The sequence below is a fragment of the Akebia trifoliata genome, chromosome 14, assembly GCF_017979445.1.
Source record: "Akebia trifoliata isolate Shusen 1 chromosome 14, ASM1797944v1, whole genome shotgun sequence".
Lineage (NCBI taxonomy): Eukaryota > Viridiplantae > Streptophyta > Magnoliopsida > Ranunculales > Lardizabalaceae > Akebia > Akebia trifoliata.
Window position 1 is genome coordinate 32,615,398 of NC_141388.1, and position 20,580 is coordinate 32,635,977.

The window sequence follows — 20,580 nt, forward strand, 5'->3', positions numbered from 1 at the left end:
TCCCCAAAATACCCCTTTACCCCCAGTGGTGCCCGACTCAAGGGCAGTTTTCACTTGGGTGTTTCTCCCTAGGTCGCCCTTTGCGAGATTCGAACATGAAATGAGATGTTATGTTCTAGCTCCAAAACCATTTGATATGAACCTAACCAATAAACCAAAATGTGCCTCAGCGAGAATGATGCAAAAAAGTCGAGCCTTGAGCCCTAGTCTTGTGGCGTAAGCAAGCTTCGGTTAACTCGTGCAAAACCCAACCAAGTACTTGATGTAATTTTTCCAAGCGTCATTCTTCATGAGTGTATGTTTGATGGCTAGGGAGGTCGATCGTAACAATCCACTGCGACATGAGTATCTCTTGATACCAAATTATATTTAACTTAAAAAAACATAATTGTCAATATAGTCTGATGAAATCTTAAGGAATGGCTCATACATGCATTAAGAACCATGAAATATAAGTTTATTTAGATGTATGTTTCTATTAGGATCGAAGAAATCTGTTTTTAGTATCAAATAGTGACCTCTTTTTGTGGCATACCATTTAATTGAGATACTCGGGAGACCAATCCTTGCCCATTCACTGCAACCTGATTCTTCTCTGGAATTACAACTTTCGTATTGTTGTTGTCCTTGCCGTCAATTTTTTCTATGGGAGGATGTGATCTACCACTACTTTCAACAAGATCTCTTATTGCCAGTTTGAGCTCATCGTCTGCCAGTAAAGACTCCAACGTCACATGCACACCTGAATAACAAGATAACAAAATCCGGATGTGTTGAGATTTGAATTTTGGCATTTAATGATTCGAAATATATAGAGAACTTCTATTGCCACACCAACTTTGTCTAATACCACCCCCGAAAGATGGGGTGGCATTAGCAAATGTTGGTGTGACAATACAAGTTCTCAATATATATTTGAATCACTCTCTATTTTCAGTTGCAAACTCCTTAATGTTTTTTGATGTTTCCATATACCAAACAAAAACGATTCAAGAAGTAAAATTTGTATTTACGGTATCTCCAATAATGTTTTGGATTTGTGGGATCGTTGATCGTCTCCTCCACCGCAGGTCGTTTGGTGTACTCTTCTTTCAACACTAACAAATCCTGTTCATGTAACAAAAATCAAGGTTTACTTGCAAGAATAAGAAAGGTTTTGGGTCCGTAGTCACATACGTGTTTCCATTTGATTTAGAGTTGTGATAAACTGATTGGGAAAAAAAAAACCATACTCGAGATACCATAGATTTCCATTTGACGTGGCATGTGCACAAAACCATAGATTATTTTCCTCGAGATACAAAAGGAAAAATCTATGGCCCTGTGCTCATTCCACGTCAGTTGAGTATGTTTATCTGCTTTTTTTTTTTTTTTTTGAGTTAGTTTATCATATTCTTTGATTGCCACAATACCTGGAGAGGGAAAATTGCCCACATTGATGGAGCTTCAACATGCTGTCTTAAGATGAAGTGTGCAACATCAGGAGTGCATTGTGAAGGTGGTACATCATTGGATCCTACTACAGTTTTATAAAATCGGCATCTTCTTTCCTCATCTTCTTCCCACCAAGCACGCATTGTAGAGCAGTCATGACATGATGGTGCACACACCTAAGAAGGAACAACGTAGCTAAGACAATTTTCTAAAGAATTATAGAAAATGAGATAAAATTATAAATATGGAGCATTTCTTTAGAACTCAAAATTCTATCTGGTGTTAGGAATTCTAGTATTGAGGTGTTCTTTACAACTTGCCATTTCTGACCAGATTGAATTTAGATATTCTTGAGAAGCAGAGCAGTTAAATTTCATGTTGAACCTCGTGGAAATTAAAATATCTTGAAATTTCACATAAGATTATGTGGATATCAAATCAATGGAAACAATGTAACCTGCCTTTTCGACCTGAAGCGGAGACGACCCCCAAGAAATAGTTGGGGGGGACCAAACAAACAAATATAATTGTTGAAGGCTGGATAACTGCCTACACAAAAATATTTATTGGCAACCAATCAACCATGAACAATTTATCTGTGATTTTCGCTTTATCTAAAAGATGATAGAAGGCTTCTTTGAGACAATTTTTTTTTATTGGTTTTCAAGTCATTATTTGCCCTCAAAATGGGTACTCAGGCATCTCTTCACATATAGTTCAACAGATGTTCTATTTAACCATTATGCCTCTTGTGAGAGGTAGAATGAGTGAACAGTTCAATGGAACAGAGTGAATGTGAAGATCTCATTATGAGAGTTGGGATTAAGATGAGCTTTCTTATGAAACTCTACCACGACAAGTAGGAAGCTATGCATGTTTCTTATGATCCAATCTTCCGTGAGAGAACAATGCACATAAAGAGAGAGAGAGAGAGAGAGAGAGAGAGAGAGAGAGAGAGAGTCTTTATCTCGAGATCTGAATCCAATGATGAGTGGTTCAAGCGAGTTAGCACAGCTACCTCTCCCAAGTTCTTTCTTAATTTTTACATTCCCTTCTTCCTCCATTTTTCACTAATATTATTTCATCTCAAAATGCTCAGCTTCTTTATATGGACACAATACAATACCGACACTAGGACTAACTATTGTATCAATTCTTGTAAAACCACTTAACATATATTATTGTGTTATTTGTTAATTTCATATTTTCCCAAATATAATCATAAACAGATATAAGGACATATTCTGATGACTTTGACCTCAATGCTTAAAATATTGACTGTTTTGTTAAAATAAACAACCATAAATACCACACAATATATCTATATAATAAAGGGTTGGGATCGGTAGACTCATGGAAAGGAAAGTCATATGTTACACTCACAATGCCAATCCTGTAAACCTGAAATCCAATGGTTGAGATAGGATATGTTTCACAAGAATTCATCACATATCCCTATGATTTATCTCAACTGTTTGATTTCTTGTAGACACGGTCAAGATTGTGAGTGGATATATGAGTTCCCTCGCCATGAGTCTACGGATCCCCACCCATTACTAAAATAGAATGGTTGTCCCCCTCCTTTGTCTCAATTTTTATCCCCCCATAAAGAATGTATCTCGAGGACAACTTTCAAATTTATTCCCATTTCTTTTCTCCCCTATTGCCCTTCCTCTTCTACCCACCTTTCCAAGAATACCCTTTCAACTGTATGTATTGCATTTCCTCTTCTCCCCTTTTCCAATAATACCCCTCCAACTTAATTGTTTTCCTCTTTTACCCCCTTATCCCCAAAGAGGAAGCCTGTGCCTACAAACTCTAGTATCTTAATGAACTTAAAATCAGTATGTGGCATCAATATGACGAGTGGGATATCCATATAATGTCTATTACAACTACAATGTGTTTCCATATCCCTATGTGTATTAGGAAATCCTAGCTAAGAAAACTAACAAAAATAACCTAAAAAAACATAACGTAGTCAAATAAACACATACTAACCATATTATGAAATGGTATATATAAAAAATAAATAAATAGGCCAAGATTGTACAAGCTTACTGTCATATAGCTGTATTGAGAGGGAATGCCAAACTCCAAACCGGCTTCACTCGGCATACGTTGAATGCGTAAACCTATTAATCCTAACTCTTGCATAACCTGGATTGAAAACATCCCCAAATCAAAATTCATAAAATCTGTAAGCCGTTCAATATTAGCATAAGAATGAACATAATAAAATAAAATAAAAAACATACTGGATGAACGCAAGAAGGAATGAGCCCCAGATCTTCTCCACAAGCCATCATATCTGATGAGTTCAAGAGGACAGGAAGAGTCTTCATTGCATTTTGGCTCCAAATGGTTTCTTGCCGACAGAAGTAGTAATCGTAGTACAATCTTTTCACTACATTTTTACTGTATCATAAAACAACCAGTGTGACATTTTATAGATAGTAACTGATGGGACTTGTGCCAAATCTTCTTTATCTATCTATATATATATATATATGGGAAGCGTTCGGAGGCCCTAAAGAGAGCCAAACATTTTTCAAAATAGGGGTTTGAAGTTTCGGAATGAGCTGATTTTTGGTGAGGATGATCTCTTTGTACATTGAAAAAATGTTTGGCTCTCTTTAGGGTCTCCGATCGCGACCCTATATATATATAGGGACCACTTTTGTGGGGTACAAACTTCCTTCTACCTAGGATAAACACCCCATCCAACTATAGTTTTTGTGGGGCCACTTTATTGTCTTTCCTCTTCACCCCTCTAACTTTACTATATTTCCTCTTTACTCCTTTAACCCACTTTATTTTTTTATTTTTATCTTTACCCCTTAACCTCAAAAAAATTTAATAATACCCCCAACTTCTTTTTTCTACTTTTACCCCCTTAATTCTAAAGAGGATGCCTTGTGCGGCATGGGCGAACTCTAGTGTGTGTGTGTGTATACATATATAAAACACTTTCATTACTTTATAAGATTTTAAGCCTTACTAGGGGTCCTTTTGCTGAAACGGATTACCACATTCGAAATCCAACACCACAGCCCTCTAGATTTCATAGAAAAACTCAGATAAAAAAAAATCAAAAAAAGAAATTTTTTTTTTTTTTGGGGGGCAACATTGAAGGTTTTAAAAATAGATGGCTGCTGAACTTCCACGGAACTATCTATAAAAAAAAAAATCTTCCACTGAACTCTCAAACTTAAAATTAAAATTCAACGGTGAAATTTTGTTTTTTTTTTTTGAAAGAAAGAAAAGATTCAAAGTTCATAGAATTTTGTTCTCTACAACACTCTGGCAACTGACTAAGTTTTTGGATTCCAAGGTGAGGTCAACGACCCTTAGTAAGAGTTGAAATCTCACTAAGTTAGTAAGGGTAAGGCTAGTCGGGTCCAAGAGCCAATAACATAGCCAAAGTGTTTTCTCCTATATGTGCTAAAAGTTTTGGAATGGGTTGATTTTTTGTGAGGATGATCTCCTCAGCATAGAGATCATCCTCGCAAAAAAAAACTGCCCATTCTGAATCTTTTAGCCCATATAAGACAAAACATTGGCTCATATAGAAGTACACAATCAGCCTTCTGATTAAAATATAAATTTATATCCTTGATGATGGTATAGAATATAAGCTAGCTCTCTCAAATTGAGATAATATTATCTATGATTGGTATACCTGTGATCGTCTAGATCTTTGAAACTCGATGTATCTTCGATATTAAAACGAGGATAAAATTTACTTGAATCTTCTGGATCTCTGATAAGAACAATATTCTGCCAGCCAAACCCAACAAGACATGTATAACATTTCAAAATCTAAAGGCAGTCATGGAAAAATGGCAATAATATAGAACACTAATTATTTCGACAAGCCTCTTGAGAAGATAATCAGAAAAAACGTGTACCACATTAAAAAAATATTCATATAAGAGATTAGAGTAATTAATCTAATTCTACTCAATCCCAGACATCCTACCTGTAGAAGATTGAAGAGCTCGCGCCGTATTTTGTCTTCCGTCTCCAACCATAAGGACTTTTCAGCACATGTTTCAAGTTTGGAAATAATTTTTTTCTCTGTGTTGCAGTCCTCCTTGAACTATAATAACAAAGAAAAATATCAATCCCATGTCTGAAGAGACCAAGCTCTTTTGTGCAAAATTTAACTAAAACAGGTAAAGAGGACTTACAAAAAAGTTGGCAAAAATTTTCAGGAATATAATATTTAAATTTAAAGATTGATCATCATTTCCAAGGATACAAAGCAGCATGTTAACAGACAAGAGACATTCATTGCCACAATAGTACTTGTCAAATCAGAATTATTATTTTTAAATAGAAGCAACAGAATATGATATTTGCAGGGGAAATCTGTCATTTAACTCCCATTTTACGTTATCCCACAACACTAAGGCTCTGCACAGAAGCTTAGAAAGATTTTCCTTTCTTAACAAATATTTCCTCAAAAACAAATTCCTATTTCTTTAAATTCTAACAGAGTAGATATTTCTTGTAGGGAAAAAGTATCAATGTTTACATATAATGGCCAAAAATGACAATTTATGTTTATAGTGATAAAAGTTATCTAAACAAATTAATTCCCTATATAATCAATATTTTACACTTCTAATTGCATCAATTAAGGGGTGCACTAGACATTGGAATAAGTTGTTTAGAAAACTAAGAGATGAAACCATGTGATTGAACTAATCCTCCACCGGGAAAAAGAAAACATACCTCAAGTATGCATTTATCCATGACTGTATTTCAAGAAATATCAAAATTAATGATACTGGCATAAAAATTAAAATAAAAAACCTATGACCTTCATTCATGAGCACAAAAGTAACAAGTGATGGGGTATTGTAAGTGGCTGGTCAAATAATCCATGGATTATAATCTATGTTCTAATAAAATATCAATTTTGCGCTTTGGAATAAAGAACAAAAACTTAGGTGTATGAGATCCATCTTCAACTGCCTCTTTACAGTGATTAAATAATTGGCCAACCAACACAACATATCACTCACTATATATTTTCTTTCCTTGAACAACAAAAATTGCTAAAGAATTGCATAATAAGTCCATCTTTCGGAACTACTAAAATATCATGAATGTGAGTTATTATACTATTTTCATAAAGTTTCATGGAAGCAAGAAACCCCTCAGCAAAGACCAAACATGGGTTTAAAAAGAGTGACAATATCAAAGAAAACATTTAGGAACCATGATAATAACCTCGTAGCAGTGCTTCTGATATTCATTCAAAAAGCTTGAAGCAATAACAGTCCAGGAATCTCCAAATTTATCCTGAAACATTTATAAAAAAAAAAAAAAAAAAAAGATAACATAATTAAATGGGATGAACAACGTGCACTTGACTGAATGAAGAAGATATCTTAGGTGTATTCAGTGAGGTGATACAACTTCAGAGGAGCCAGACAACCAATAACAAATATGTATATATATACCTGCAACATTTCTTGTCGAATATATGGAAGGCTCAAACGATTGAAGTCCCATATTCCTTCCTTCTCAAGCTCTTCCTACAAACAAATAATTTTATAGTGTGTAAACAAATTAAGAGAAAATGAAGACGTGATTGGCTAAAAACATTCCATTTCTCTCAAATTATTATACTAGTTGCCTAACCATTATTTTTTTTTCAAATACCTGACTTAGAGGGATGGATGGTCGAAATTTTCCAATTAGACCTGTGATAGCATGTTCTGGGAGCTCCCATATTCTGAAGAAACCTAAGACATGATCTATTCTGTATGCCGTGAAGTATTTTGACATCTGTGAATATAAATTACAGGAATAAAAACTTTGATTCAATGAAGAAATAATTCAGATAAGAATAAAAAGTCTAATAAAATGCTCAATGAAAATGATGAATGAAGAAAGAAACCTGTGTCAAACGAGCACGCCACCAAGCATAGTTATCTTTCGACATTTCTTCCCAATTATAAGTTGGGAAACCCCAATTCTGTCCATTTTTATCAAAATAGTCTGGGGGTGCCCCAGTAGATGTGTTCATGCGAAACAAAGTTGGGTACACCCATGTGTCAACGCTGTGCCTGCCCACACCAATCGGTAGATCTCCCTTCAAGATAACTCTTTTCTTTCTTGCATATGTTGCGGCTTCTGACAACTACAAATTATATTTAAAGGTATTACACAAGGAAGTCATGGAACACAAATATAAGCTAATAATACTTATAATATAATGGATTAAGATTATCCACTCACTTGTTGATGTAAATGGAACTGAATATAATAATGGAAGCAAATAATGTCATAGTGCACACTATCCTTAGAAACAAGCTTCTCAAGCTGAAATCACAAGAAAATAAAACTATAAGAGGTTGCTGAGGAGAAGATTTTCAATCTATATAATAAAACATAAAGGCGGATCCCACACTCCCACTCTCTTTGTCTCAAGATTTATGCCCCATAAGCAATGTATCTCGAGGACAGGCTTTACCTTTTCTCTTCTTCCTTTTTTCAAAAATACCCTCAACTTTATTTTCTTTCTTCTTTTACCGTATTCCAAGATTACCCCTCCAACTTTATTGTCTTTCCTCTTCTCCACCCTTTCTTAATAATACCTCTCCAACTTTACTATTTTTTCTCTTTTGCCTGCCTTAAACCCCAAAGATTTTTTAAAAACACCCCTCCAACTTTATAATTTTTCCTCTTTTACCCCTTTACAACTCTAATAAACTAACATGCCAAATAATCCCCGCACTATTAGAGTAACCGGAAAGTATCCCTTGGAATAAACATTCGGATAGATAAATAAATAAGGTATTATGTGGAAGTAAACGATTTCTTAACTCAATTCAGTAGTGATCACAGACTTGATTACCTTGTCTTTAGAATAATGAGAAAAACGACCCCACTGGCTGTGATCTGCTGTTTCAAAAAAGTCCCTCAAGAAACAGAAGGCCGCATATGGTTTTAACCACTCCTATTACGTATAAAACTCAAGATTGTGAGTTGCAATTTAATTCAACGTAGAAGTCAAAATTCAATGAAGTAGAAGATGAAATCAATTATCAATAGATTTTAAGATATACCTCATTCTCAGAGAAAAATTTCTTAAAGGGACTCGAAGTAAGTACTGAGTCCTTCTCCAGTGAGAAAATTTTACGGGCAATCGAAAGCTTAGTGGCCATGGAAGCCTCATAATCAACAGCCTACAAAGATGAACTAAAAATTAATAAGGACATAGAGAAGCCAAATATCAATTAATGGGAAATTCATTTTTCAAGTCCGGAATTTGATAATATTTGTTAAAACAACCAAATTATCTCTGATCTTTTCCTGAAAATTTTAGGTTTCTACTCACAATCTAAGCCTTCAACTCAAGATTTATGATTATTCTACTGCCTACACTAGTTTAACTCGAAAGAATCATGTATAAGCGGATCCTGAAAGACAACAAGAAGTTTTTCCCTGACACAATCAGGAACTAACATTTAAAAAAAAATACTTTCATTTACAATGAAGCATAACATGTATCAACCCTCAAAGTTGGAGTAGCTTAAGAGAAGTATTAGGTTTTGATGAAGAGATGTATTTCAAACTCCTGAGAAAGGGAAAGTTTAAATTTACAGTGGAAATAATGCCTTTCAAGACGAAATGATTAAATTATGTGGAAATGATGGAAATATTAGAAAGGTTTTCATTAAAACTAGAGAATGATAAAATAACCTTGAAAACACAAAATCATAAGCCACCAAACTATAATAACAACTGCATGAAGTGAGGAAATGAATGTATATAGCATTGTATTCTGAGCTAAGGCTTGAAAGCCAAAATAGATATAATTATGCATGGAAATGATCATAAATCATGCTATATCAAGTACATAAAAGGCAAAATAAAGATGCATTGTGACTATATGATGTTAGATATTTTAGTTTTATTTAAAAAAAAATATAGATTTAATAAGCCTAGTTAAAGGCAAGTTGAAGGTTCTAAAAGATCCAGAGGAAGACAAAAAAGAATGTGGATTGAGGTAGTTAGAGGAACATGAACACATTTGAATAAACAAAAGTCATGGATTTATGACAGAATTGTTTGAAGGAACAAAATTCGTTCTACCAACCCCAAATTTTTGGATAAAAAAAATCATTTAATATCTGTTTCCTAAAATATTTAATGATAATGATTCATATAAATATGTTTGTAACTAGGTTATGTCAGTTGTTAAAAGATGTCAAAGAGGATTTGGAAGCTAGACCATACATGCTAATATTGTGCAATCTTGGGGATTTAGGTGTCCTTGCAGACTCGCAGTTTCTTTAATGGGTGGTTTAGCCCTCCATCCCATGTTCCATGATGGGAAGGATTTGTGGGAGTGTAGTCTATGAATGAAGGGTGCCTCACCACTCACAGAATGCAAGAAAGCCCTAAGCTTCACACATTTCTTATATAAGGTGTGTTTGAATGTTTTCAAAGGCAGTGGAGACCTACACCTTGACCCTTGCCTCAACATGAGGTTCACAAAAAAAGCATTGAGGTTTTAAGGAAATGACTTTTTCCTCAAAGGCATTGTGGGCATGTGTTGTACTCTTTCTTCTGTTTTTTGAAGCATGCTTAGAAAGTTGTTCATGTTATAACATGTAATTAACAAAAAAAAGTCCTTAACTAATCATACTAGTGCATATATACTGTTTTTTGGCATATATATATATATGGGTGGCATTCGGCAGCCAACATTAGGGAGCCAACATGGAGCCAACGCATTTGTCCTATATGGCTTAAAAGTTTCAGATTGAGCTGATGTTTTGTGAGGGTGATCTCTAGGGTGAGGAGATCACCCTCACAAAAAATCAGCCAAATCTGAAACTTTTAAATCCATCAAAAGTGGTTTACAAATTAGTGGTAAAAAATCGACAGTCCACAATTCTAAACCACTTTTGATGGGGGTTAGAAGTCTCAGATTGGGCTGATTTTTTGTGAGGATGATCTCTTCATCATAGAGATCCTCACAAAAAATCAGCCCAATCCAAAACTTTTAAGTCTTACAGGACAAATGCATTGGCTCCGTGTTGGCTCCCTAACATGGGCTGCCGAACCTGACCCTATACATATAACTTGATCCAGAAATATACAATCTTAAATAAAAGATCCAATACTAAACAACTCATAAGCTTCTATTGTATTGTTTTCCCCAAATAATCCGATTTGTGGGGACACTCCCCCAACCAATGAAATTGTGCACAATTTCACAAGGATATACCCCAGTGTTTCTCAAGAAGGAATGGGAAACAAGCCAAATATCGTTTGATTGAATAGTTGACTTGGCTTCTTGTATTTGAAGAAACCCTCCAGTTTAATTAGTATTTTATCACAAAAAATAGACATTCCACAATTCAGAGCGATTTTCTTTTAGGATTTTTTAGGTGGAATTCAATTTTGTACGAGGATAGTTGAGTGGGTCTACCAGTTTTTATGTTTTTATGGCATGTGTGCCAGTCATTTTTCATTTATGCTAGCTTCCTTGGCAGGTCACCTTGACCTTTAGGATAGGTTGTTGGTTACTTCATTTTTAACGAAATTTGTTATACAAATCTGGAAAATAAAAAGGTATCACCTTTCCATCCAGCCGTTCTTTGGCCTCCAAGATCTCTTTCTACAAGTACAAATGGTCAAACACCAAACGTCAACGTAAGGAAAAACATGAAAAAATAATTGATCTCTCATTATTAGAGAAAAGATTAGAAAAAACAACCTTAATCTCTTCTGGAACATTTTCTGAAAGTGACTGTACTCTCAAATATAACGGATGCAATGCAAATACAGAAAGAGAGCTGCAGGATAGGTAAATGGAAGTTTTCAGTGACTCAAATCTTCAAATGCATTTATGTTATGAAACAGCCATGATCAACTTAGACATAGAGAATCCTACGTGTTCCAATTAAACATAAAACACGAATTCTTTGACATGGATACCTTGGAAAACCAACCAAAGGTGTACATTTGGTTATGTGAGAATATTGGGAGAAAGATTGTTCAGAATGGCAGAATGGCATTAAGCATACAGAAACATATCTACGTAAAAATGCTTCAGGATATGAGTGAGCAACACTCAAATTAGAATAAAAAAAAGGGTGCATGAGCATCTCAGCATGCATGTATGACATGAAATTTTACTCGGTAACATGCTATGAGTAAGCAACACTCAAATTAGAAGGGAAAAAAAGGTGTACCATCTCAGCATACATGTGGTCATGTAGAACATGACATTTTCCTCCATGATGGAGTCTCCTCATAGGGCATAAAATGGGTCAGATTTTATCCGAAATAAAGTGATCCGAATCCGAATTTAGCGGGTTTGGCCTTGGAGTAGATCCAAATAAAAAAAATGGGTTGAATACTGGTTGATGTCCCTTGATCCAAGTCGGATATGGACCCATTCTGATATCCGCCTAGATTTGAATTATACATTGCTTTGAAAATTAAATTTTTATGTTTTTCAAAATATATGTTTTCTACTACTTTAATATGCCATGAATTCTTACATAATAATAACCTGAAGGGGTTGGCCTAGTGGCAAGCTGGGCTTTGATAAGCTCCTCAAGAAGGGTAGGTCAAGTGTTCAAATGCCACGAAGCAATGAATTCCTTGGGGCCATCCTCCAGGGTCCGGTTGACCCAGACTCAACCAGTTGCATGTAGGACTTTCTGAGGGGAATTAGTCTCATCCGAAGGGTGGGGACACCCATGATAAGCAATAAAAGAATTCTTACAAAATAAAAGAATTCTAATAGTAAAATGGAATAATATAGAAATTAGAAAAGAAATATAGCAAAAAAATGTTGAACGGTTCAGAATTGTCCATCTTGACCTACCTGAATCAAGTAATTTGGTCAGATCAGAACAGGATCCGGATTTAGTGAGCAACATGGTTCGGATATGATTTTAGCTAATAGGATCCAAGTCGGATTTGGATACGGATCCGGTTTCGAATAAAATTTTGGATTTGAATATGGATATACTCATATTAGGCCCGAACCTGACTAATTTTAAGCCATATCTCCTCATTACCTAACCTAACAAATTAAATGAATTGTGCCAAATAGAAAAATAACAATAAGTGTCCATGATTGTCCCATGCGACTTATTTGGGTGAGGCATAGAATTTCAATAATGATGATGATGATGAGGAGGAGGAGACTGTCGCAACTTAGGTGTCCAACTTGACATTGTTCATCCATAGCCAAACAGGTAGGAGGATTCATACCACACTGTTATTAATTTTTGACAACTTCAAGGTTCTATGGTTGCCATACCTGTAGGGATATGAATCCCACCACATCTGATGCACAGATGTATCATTTATAGGCAAAAGCTGAACCAAATGGAATCCTGACTCAACTGCCCAGTCAACAAGTAACTTCAAGTCAAGAAACTCTCCAACTCCAAGATCATCTTCTGACCTCACAGAGAACATGGGGATTGCAACACCAGCGCCTCTCCATGGCATTTCCTGATGAAATAAAAATTAATGGATTAGGACTCAATTGAAGTCTCTATTCCACGTAAGACATAGTTTGTAACTTAGAAAGATTTAGAGTTCACATTCTATAACTTACTCGAAAGATGCCATCAGATAGCGTAATGTATCTTGGTGGACTTTTTGATGTTGGGTCAACAGAGAGCTCCCTATTTGGACCAACTTCCAATGAAACATTTCCTGTCTTTCCTTGTTGACAGTACTTGTATGTGGAAATACCATTAAGGAGAAAAAGAGAAATATGTGCACATACATAGACTCAAAGAGTCACAAAAGGATATTTTATTGAGATTTTTCAGTATATAAAAATGAGAAAAGTTCAGGAAATTTGGTAACCAACCAACTACTCTAAAAGACCAATCTGTTGGAGAGAACTATGAATATAAGAGGGTCATGGGGCATAAATGGGTGTGACACACCCGAGAGTAGAGGAGAATATACACTCAACACTCTCCCTCACGCATATAAGTGGAAAGAATTGAACCCGTGACCTAAATGAACCTACCGCTCTGATATCATGTTCACCAACCAACTACTCCAAAAGATCGATTTGTTTGAGAGGGGGAGAACTATAAATATAAGAGGGTCACAAGGCTTGACCAGGGTATGACACACCCGAGAGAGAAGGAAAATATACACTCGACAAAATTTACATGTTATGAATGACAAAGAATCACAAAAGGATATTTTATTGGCAATTCATTCTTTTTCATCACACAATCTACTTCCCAGAAAGATTCACCGGCATATTTAAGTTTAAGTCCCTCCTGAACCTTCCAATGCCCCAACCGATTGGAGCTACCAATCACATAAACCTGCAAAATTGGACATAGTACAAAAGTTCAATAGTTGAATAATGTTAAAACAGGAGATTTCGTGAATAATAGCTTACCAATGTGTGTTCTTCTATCTTTGGGCAACTAATTTTGAACTGAACGAGAACTGAATCTGCGTAAAGCAATCAAGATTTGTAAATAATGCAACCAAAGAAATGGAATAACTAAATAATAACCTGTAAGTAAAATAAGAGAGCTTCTATTGCCACAGCAACTTTTGCTAACGCCACCCCAAGATGTGTGCTAATTCTTTGGTAATTTACAAATGAATTGGGGTGGCGTTAGAAAGTTTTAGTGCAGCAATAGAATCTCTCTAAAATAAGATCAGGTCAACTTATTGACCACAAAGTCTGAAATGAGCAGAAATTACCTTCCTCCTCCAAGTTAGTCTGAAAGGCTCCTATGGGTGTTTCCACATCCGAACTCCAACTTCCATGGAAGATGACATTTTTGAATGCACTTCTGAAAAAGAGAGCTTCTGAAGCAGTCTAGATTCAAACAATAAATACAAATTTCAGGTAAAGTTAACTAAAAATTATAACTTTTACTCATAAAAAAATGTAACACTTTTAGAAAGGGAGAATCTTCTCACATATGAATCAGATATCCATGATAAAACCAAGGTGAAGACTAATCAAACGAAGCACATACGAGTTATGATTAGCAAAGGACTTTTTATAAAAGCCATGTCAAGAATTGGTGTATGCCTTTTCAGCTTTTAAACTATAAGATATCCATTAAAAGTTGAACAGTAACGTCGTTTTTGATAAACTCAATCTACATTTACAAAATAACAAAAGGGTTAGAGATGGAATTAGTGCTATGAAATTTCAAATCAAAGGTATGAAATTCGGATATGAAAAACAGATTGAATTTGTGGTAATGAAAGATATTTCTGTAGAGCCCCCAAGATGGTACATGTTTGTAGCATGAAAAAATGCACTCAGACATGCCCAAAGACATAGGAATGCTTTTCAAGAAATTAGTCACTCACTTGTCTCATCCACCATTTCCTACAAAGCAGCCTAGAATTTTCTCAACCAATAACCTTTTTAAAGGAATCACTGAGTCCACCCCACCTATCATGTCCATACTCTGGGCTCCAAGTCTTGAATCAACTTGTTAACTATGTTGTACTTTGGCCATCAATAAGACAAGTGATGGCTTTGGAGGATTTATTAATTAACATCGGTACAAACATAAGCCCATTTTCAGAATATTCATTCTCCTTGGATATCCTTCTTCTCAACAAAGGATAAAAATGCAAGGATGGTGAGATACACAGGTTTCTTCTATCTTTTCCTATTTGTTTTTCTTGTTTTTTAATTTTTAATTTTATGAAAAGTAACAAATTAGCTTCTCCCAGACCATAAAATTAATAATAATGTAACGTAAAAAAATGAAAAAAAGATTATCATATACACTTCATTCAAAATAAGTTGAACTCCCACAAAATTCTTCAATAATATAAATGAACATAGTAATAATCAATTTGCTTACCATAGAAACCGAAATGTCAAGGTAATAAAGGAAAGGTGATTGAGATTGTGTAAAGCAGTTGTAAATAAGGACAAATGATGGCACTAGTGAGAAGGGGCACTTCGGTGCTGGTTGAAGTTCTAACTGGATTAGAGGGAATCCATTAAGGACATGAGCTGAGGTAGTAAAGACAGAATTAAAGAAATTTAATATTTTATGATATGTACCTAATTTGTGAAGGTTGTGAGAAGATACATAAATGAAATCTCACTGAACCATATTCTAATTTATTATATAATATAATACCCATTATACTTATCATGTCTATGATAAATATGTAACACAGTGAGATATTCAATGCTTAGGAATCAAGGTTTAAAATACCATATCGATTGAATGTTTCAATTAATAAAAAAACCAATACAGTATCGGCCGAAACATTAGATATAAGCTGATAGATACCCGAAATATTCAATGTTTCATATCGGTCTCGACCAATACCAATATGTATGAACGTTACAATCCGATACATTTTGTTATTTTAAACCATGATAGGAATAATCTAGACATGAAATTATCAAAAGTGCTTAACCCATTTCTATTTAAGAGTGGTATATAAATACCGATGTGCATCCTAATTCTTTGAACAATGAGATTCGATAAATGAGGGAACACTCGTCGAATCTAATATATGCATGGTTTTAAAACTCAGTTTCACGTCTTGTCTCATCCATGCCAGATACCGAGTTATCTCGGATGAGTTTTCCGATACGTTTGAGACTTCTTGTTCCAAAATTTGAAAAATGAACGTGGGGTCTTAAATCTCTTTCGAAAAATTGACTTGTTCGCCTCATCCATGCCTGATACCGAGACGACTTGGGCGATACGTCTCGGTCTCGGAAGAGTTTTGAAACCATGAATATAAGTTAGCATATTATTCGTCAAAATGTATTGTAATAAACATTAATACGAAACAACAGAAATATCCAAACTAAGGAATAATTATAAAACAAAGAATTAAAAGATTGAAATAAGAAGAAGAAAAAGGCAATGAAATCAAAACCTGCCAAAGATCATGAAACTCCACCACTTCTCCATCCTTAATCCCTTCAGGCAGAAGTATTTCGCGCTTCTTCCCGTATTCCCATCTCAGAACATTTCTATTATCATCCACCAAATAATAACTATATTCGCATCGAAACCCACTCGGAACTGTGACTCCTCCACCCCATATGAGCTCTTCACCTTGATAAAATGGGCTCAATAGCAAACCTTGCTTCACATTCCATGAACCAAGCAAAGGTTCTGAACCACAAACAAGGATGCTCTGACCCCAATGAGTAAAATAAGGTAATCTGAAGCTCAATTTCACTTTTTTCAATCCCAGATTCACCATTTTTTCGAGAAATGAAACAGACCCAGATTAAATCTAGCAAAACCCAATTGAAATCTATCGATTTCTGATTTAAAAAATTCAGATATTGGCGATTTTTAGACGAAATATATCGGAAAAATGAAGGAAAGCCAGATGAAATCTACTAAGACCCAGTTGCAATCTATCGGTTGAGACGGAATTTCAGATCAAAATGGGTGATACCCAGATGAAATCTACTTAAAGCCAATTGAAAAATCTCAAAAACCAGTTAAAATAAATTGGACCATTGGAGATATTTTAGGTTCTTGAGAAGAAACAAAGGAATCTGAAGGTGGGTTTTGTTGGGAACCAAGAAACAAAGACCTATAGAGAAACTGTGATCACACTCTCGTTGGAGGTTGGGTTAAATAACCGGCATTATTGAAATTGAAATAAAATAGAGAAACTTTTCTTATTTATTTATTCATTTATTTTGGATTTATTTCAGTGCTGTTTTCTTACACAGAAGCTGAGATTGAATGCTCATCTCACGATAGTGTGACGGTTGGGAAGAGAGATGTTTCCATCAGATTGAATCGTGGTTTAAAAACCCGGTATCTCGTCTCGTTTCAAATACCGAGTTGAACCGTTCGATTCATCTTGTCTCAAACGAGTCAAGCCATTTAAAATTTAAATTTATTTAAAAATCATTATATTGATCCTAACCATTTATGTGTTGTTTAAATACAAATTTAATCAACTCAAATAAGAAGAAAAAAACAATCCTGTTGACTCACTGATGGACTATTCATATTGATCATCTCCCCCAATATCCTAACAACGGGTGACTCACTCAGAGTCATTTCAATTACCAATGAGTTATAAAAGAGTCGTGATTATCTAACCCCCCCCCCCTCCCTCCCTCCGACATAGTCCCCTGTACTCTCGTGACGTGGCATTGCAGTTACAAGTTCAGAATATACTGATTTTTTGTGAGGATGATCTCTTCAAATTGAAGAATCGTGGACTGTTCAATTTTTGTAAATCCCTTTTGATAGAATTAAAACTTTCAGAATGAGCTGATTTTTGGTGATGGTGATCTTTTTATCATAGAGATCTTCCTCACCAAAAATCAGTCCATTTCGAAACTCCTAACTCATACATTAAAAAAAATGTTTGACACAATGTTTGGCTCTCTTTAGGACTTCCGAACGTCACCTTATATATAATTTTATTACATTTCATTGGATCTAACATAATTGATTCATAACCAATCTTAAGATATCTGATCTGAATATTAATGGATTGGATTCATTCTAGAATTCAAATCTGAAGTTATTTGAAGAGAATGGATCGGATTTCGGTCTGATCCAAACCATGGACAATCATACTCGTGAGATGAGTTCTGGATTGTCCAAATAACCATTCCTTGGTTTAATCACATGGGGACTGAGAATCCAAAGCCAAGTGTGGATTCTTTATCGCAGCAGTTTAACAATGTGTATCTTCTTCTTTTTTCTTTTTACCACGTGGCTTTTTCTCTTGGGCCCACTTAGATCGATTGGTGACTCTAGCCTAGATTTTTTTTTATAAAAAAAGAGTATATTTTCATTTTTTTTTTTTAAATATCCTAGTAAGAGAAAAGTACATACAAACAAAATATCAAGAAAAGCAAATATCACACCAAATTCATCCCTAACGACAATATAGTGGTCCTCACTACCCATGTTAAAAATAAGGGAAAATTACTTAATAAACCTCGATGGAGGGATTTCATTTTAAGCATCCTCTAATTTTTTTTATTTTTTTATAAGATAACTTGATAGTCCATTAAAAAGTAAACATTTTCTTTCTTAATGCCTCCCACCGTGAGACTGACAATTTGAATAATGGAGATCAACCTCTTTCCAATTCTTGAGATTGGTGTTTGAACATGAATCGTCGAGATCTAAGATTCAAATTTGTCAATATGATCTCGTTACAATCATTGAACATGAACCATCTAGATCAATAATTCAAATTGTTGAAATCGATGATTTGAATTTATTATTTTTACAACATGAAGGGACAATAAGAAATAAATTTTTTACTAATTAAATTATTAAGATACCATCCCAAAATTAAGGGTGCATTTGAAAAGATGTTCCTATCACCAGATCTATTAAGTAATTATCCAAGAAATAATAAGATTTCTTGATCCAACATTGTTTGAGCCTGAACTCTCCAAAGAGGTGCATCTTTACCAATCATTTTATTTATTGTAAAAATTATTTAAAGGACCCTTGTGGCAGGGTTCTTTCTAAATAGTCTCAAAGTTTTGCATGATAGTTTAACATGACATTTAGTACATTTTTTCTTTCTAAATGGTCCCTCGTATTGTCAAGTTTACTACTTTTAAAATAAAAAGTAATGAACTCGACATTGGTAAAATCCACTCATTTTCAATTTTTAAGTTTTTCCGACTAAAATATATGGAAAGATCGACTAAAAACTTGAGATAACGACTTGTTTAGACGATTTCAACCAAAAAGAACTATTCTTGATCAAATTCCATCTAAAAATTAAGAAAAAAAAGTGAAAAAAAAAACTCTTGAAAATGGTTTCTTCTTTTTAAAATTTTTTTTGACGGAATAGAATCTCTGAAACTTGATTGAGATGTCAAAAATCCAATTTTTAGATGAAAACGATGAGTTCAATGGTTAGATGATTCAATTGTGAGAAATGTGGAGATGAAGTCTAAGGACCATTTAGAAAGAAAAAATTTACTAAATGTTTTGTCAAGCAACCGGTGAAAACTTATGAATTATTTAGAAAGAAACCCTTCCATGAGGGCTCTTTAAGTAATTTTCCCTTATTTATTACTACTAAAAGTAAAACAAAACTTGAACCAATATAATATCTCGTTCCATCACTGCATGAGACCTCACTTATCAAGATATATATCTATACCAAATTTTTAAATCAATCCCTTTAATCATTACTATTAAAAAACACTCAAACCTTCATTTTCTCTATTCTCACGTCTTACTCTACTTCCTTTTATAAGGTCCACGTGAATACTGAATGTGATGCTGGATGATCCAACTATGGAGGATTCTTTCATGCCAAGACAAACTAATATCATTGAAATAAGTCCATTTCAATATTGTTAATTATATGGAAAGTTAATTTCAATAACAGATTAATGTAACAGATCAGCTTTTTTTTTTTTTTTTTTTTTATTTTGAATAAACTTTTTATGATATTAAAATCTTGCTTGGTACACTACAAAAGGTTTGTGATCAATGATTTACTATTGCTTGGTAACCATTGGGAAATCTCTTGGGAGCATTTTTTTTTTTTTTTTTTCTGTTGTAATTGGTTGATCTTTGCATTTGCAGTACTTTTTATGCAGCAAATCACTTGCTGAAATTTCTTAAGAATTCAGGTGATCCATGCAAATTTTTTGCAATGCTAATCATTTGCATTGTATGCCAAGCATGAGTAAGATTGATTTTAAAAAATTATTTGCATTTGCAAATGATTTGCAGCATACCAAGCAAGACCTACTATTAATTAAAGTTGTGTTTGGATTGAGAGAAATGAAGAGAAGAGAAGAGAAAATAAAAGAGTCTCTCTCCATTTATCTTATTTGGATTGTCAAGTGGGAAGAGAAGAGAGAAAAAAATGTGAGTTTTCTTTCTCTCAAAAAATGTAGAGAAGAGGAAAGAAATAGAGAGAAACCCTTTTAAAATATTTTATAATGCCAATTCTACCCCTAGATCTCTTTTAAGATATTTTAACATTCCAAAGTTGTCCCAAGTTCTCTTGTCAATCCAAACATGGTGGAGAGAATTTTAGTTTCTCTTCTTTCCACTTACATAGCCTAAGGTAATGTAAATGTATTCCTTTACGTTTCAGTGAATATTTAAGATACCCCTTTAATTTGCTCCTCCTCGCTTTGGT

General features: G+C 34.4%; 1 protein-coding gene across 1 annotated transcript; it reads right to left on the reverse strand.

Annotated features, from left to right (window-relative positions):
* Nucleotides 1–324: 324 nt before the first annotated feature.
* Nucleotides 325–17,141, reverse strand: DPE2 (disproportionating enzyme 2). Its single transcript, XM_086422749.1, has 22 exons — nt 16,345–17,141; nt 14,173–14,290; nt 13,859–13,914; nt 13,651–13,781; nt 13,046–13,172; nt 12,743–12,939; nt 11,183–11,261; nt 11,045–11,083; nt 8,520–8,639; nt 8,309–8,410; nt 7,690–7,773; nt 7,349–7,591; nt 7,111–7,236; nt 6,909–6,983; nt 6,676–6,747; nt 5,417–5,536; nt 5,117–5,214; nt 3,693–3,852; nt 3,496–3,594; nt 1,413–1,610; nt 1,014–1,107; nt 325–742 (listed from the first exon to the last, which is right to left on the reverse strand). Exons 1-22 carry the CDS (start codon nt 16,675–16,677, stop codon nt 507–509), a joined length of 2,907 nt encoding a protein of 968 aa, XP_086278875.1. The 5' UTR covers nt 16,678–17,141; the 3' UTR covers nt 325–506.
* Between the last annotated feature and the right edge of the window lie 3,439 nt (nt 17,142–20,580).

Bases quoted from the DNA above. Each gene is read 5' to 3' on its own strand.
- DPE2 (XM_086422749.1), bottom strand. From the start codon at position 16,677: ATGGTGAATCTGGGATTGAAAAAAGTGAAATTGAGCTTCAGATTACCT. The intron at 8,640-11,044 runs GTGATACCTTTT...TCATCTTTGTAG, and splicing joins AAGAACGGCTGGATGGAAAG to GCTGTTGATTATGAGGCTTC. The intron at 7,774-8,308 runs GTAATCAAGTCT...TTGTGATTTCAG, and splicing joins CTCATTATTCTAAAGACAAG to CTTGAGAAGCTTGTTTCTAA.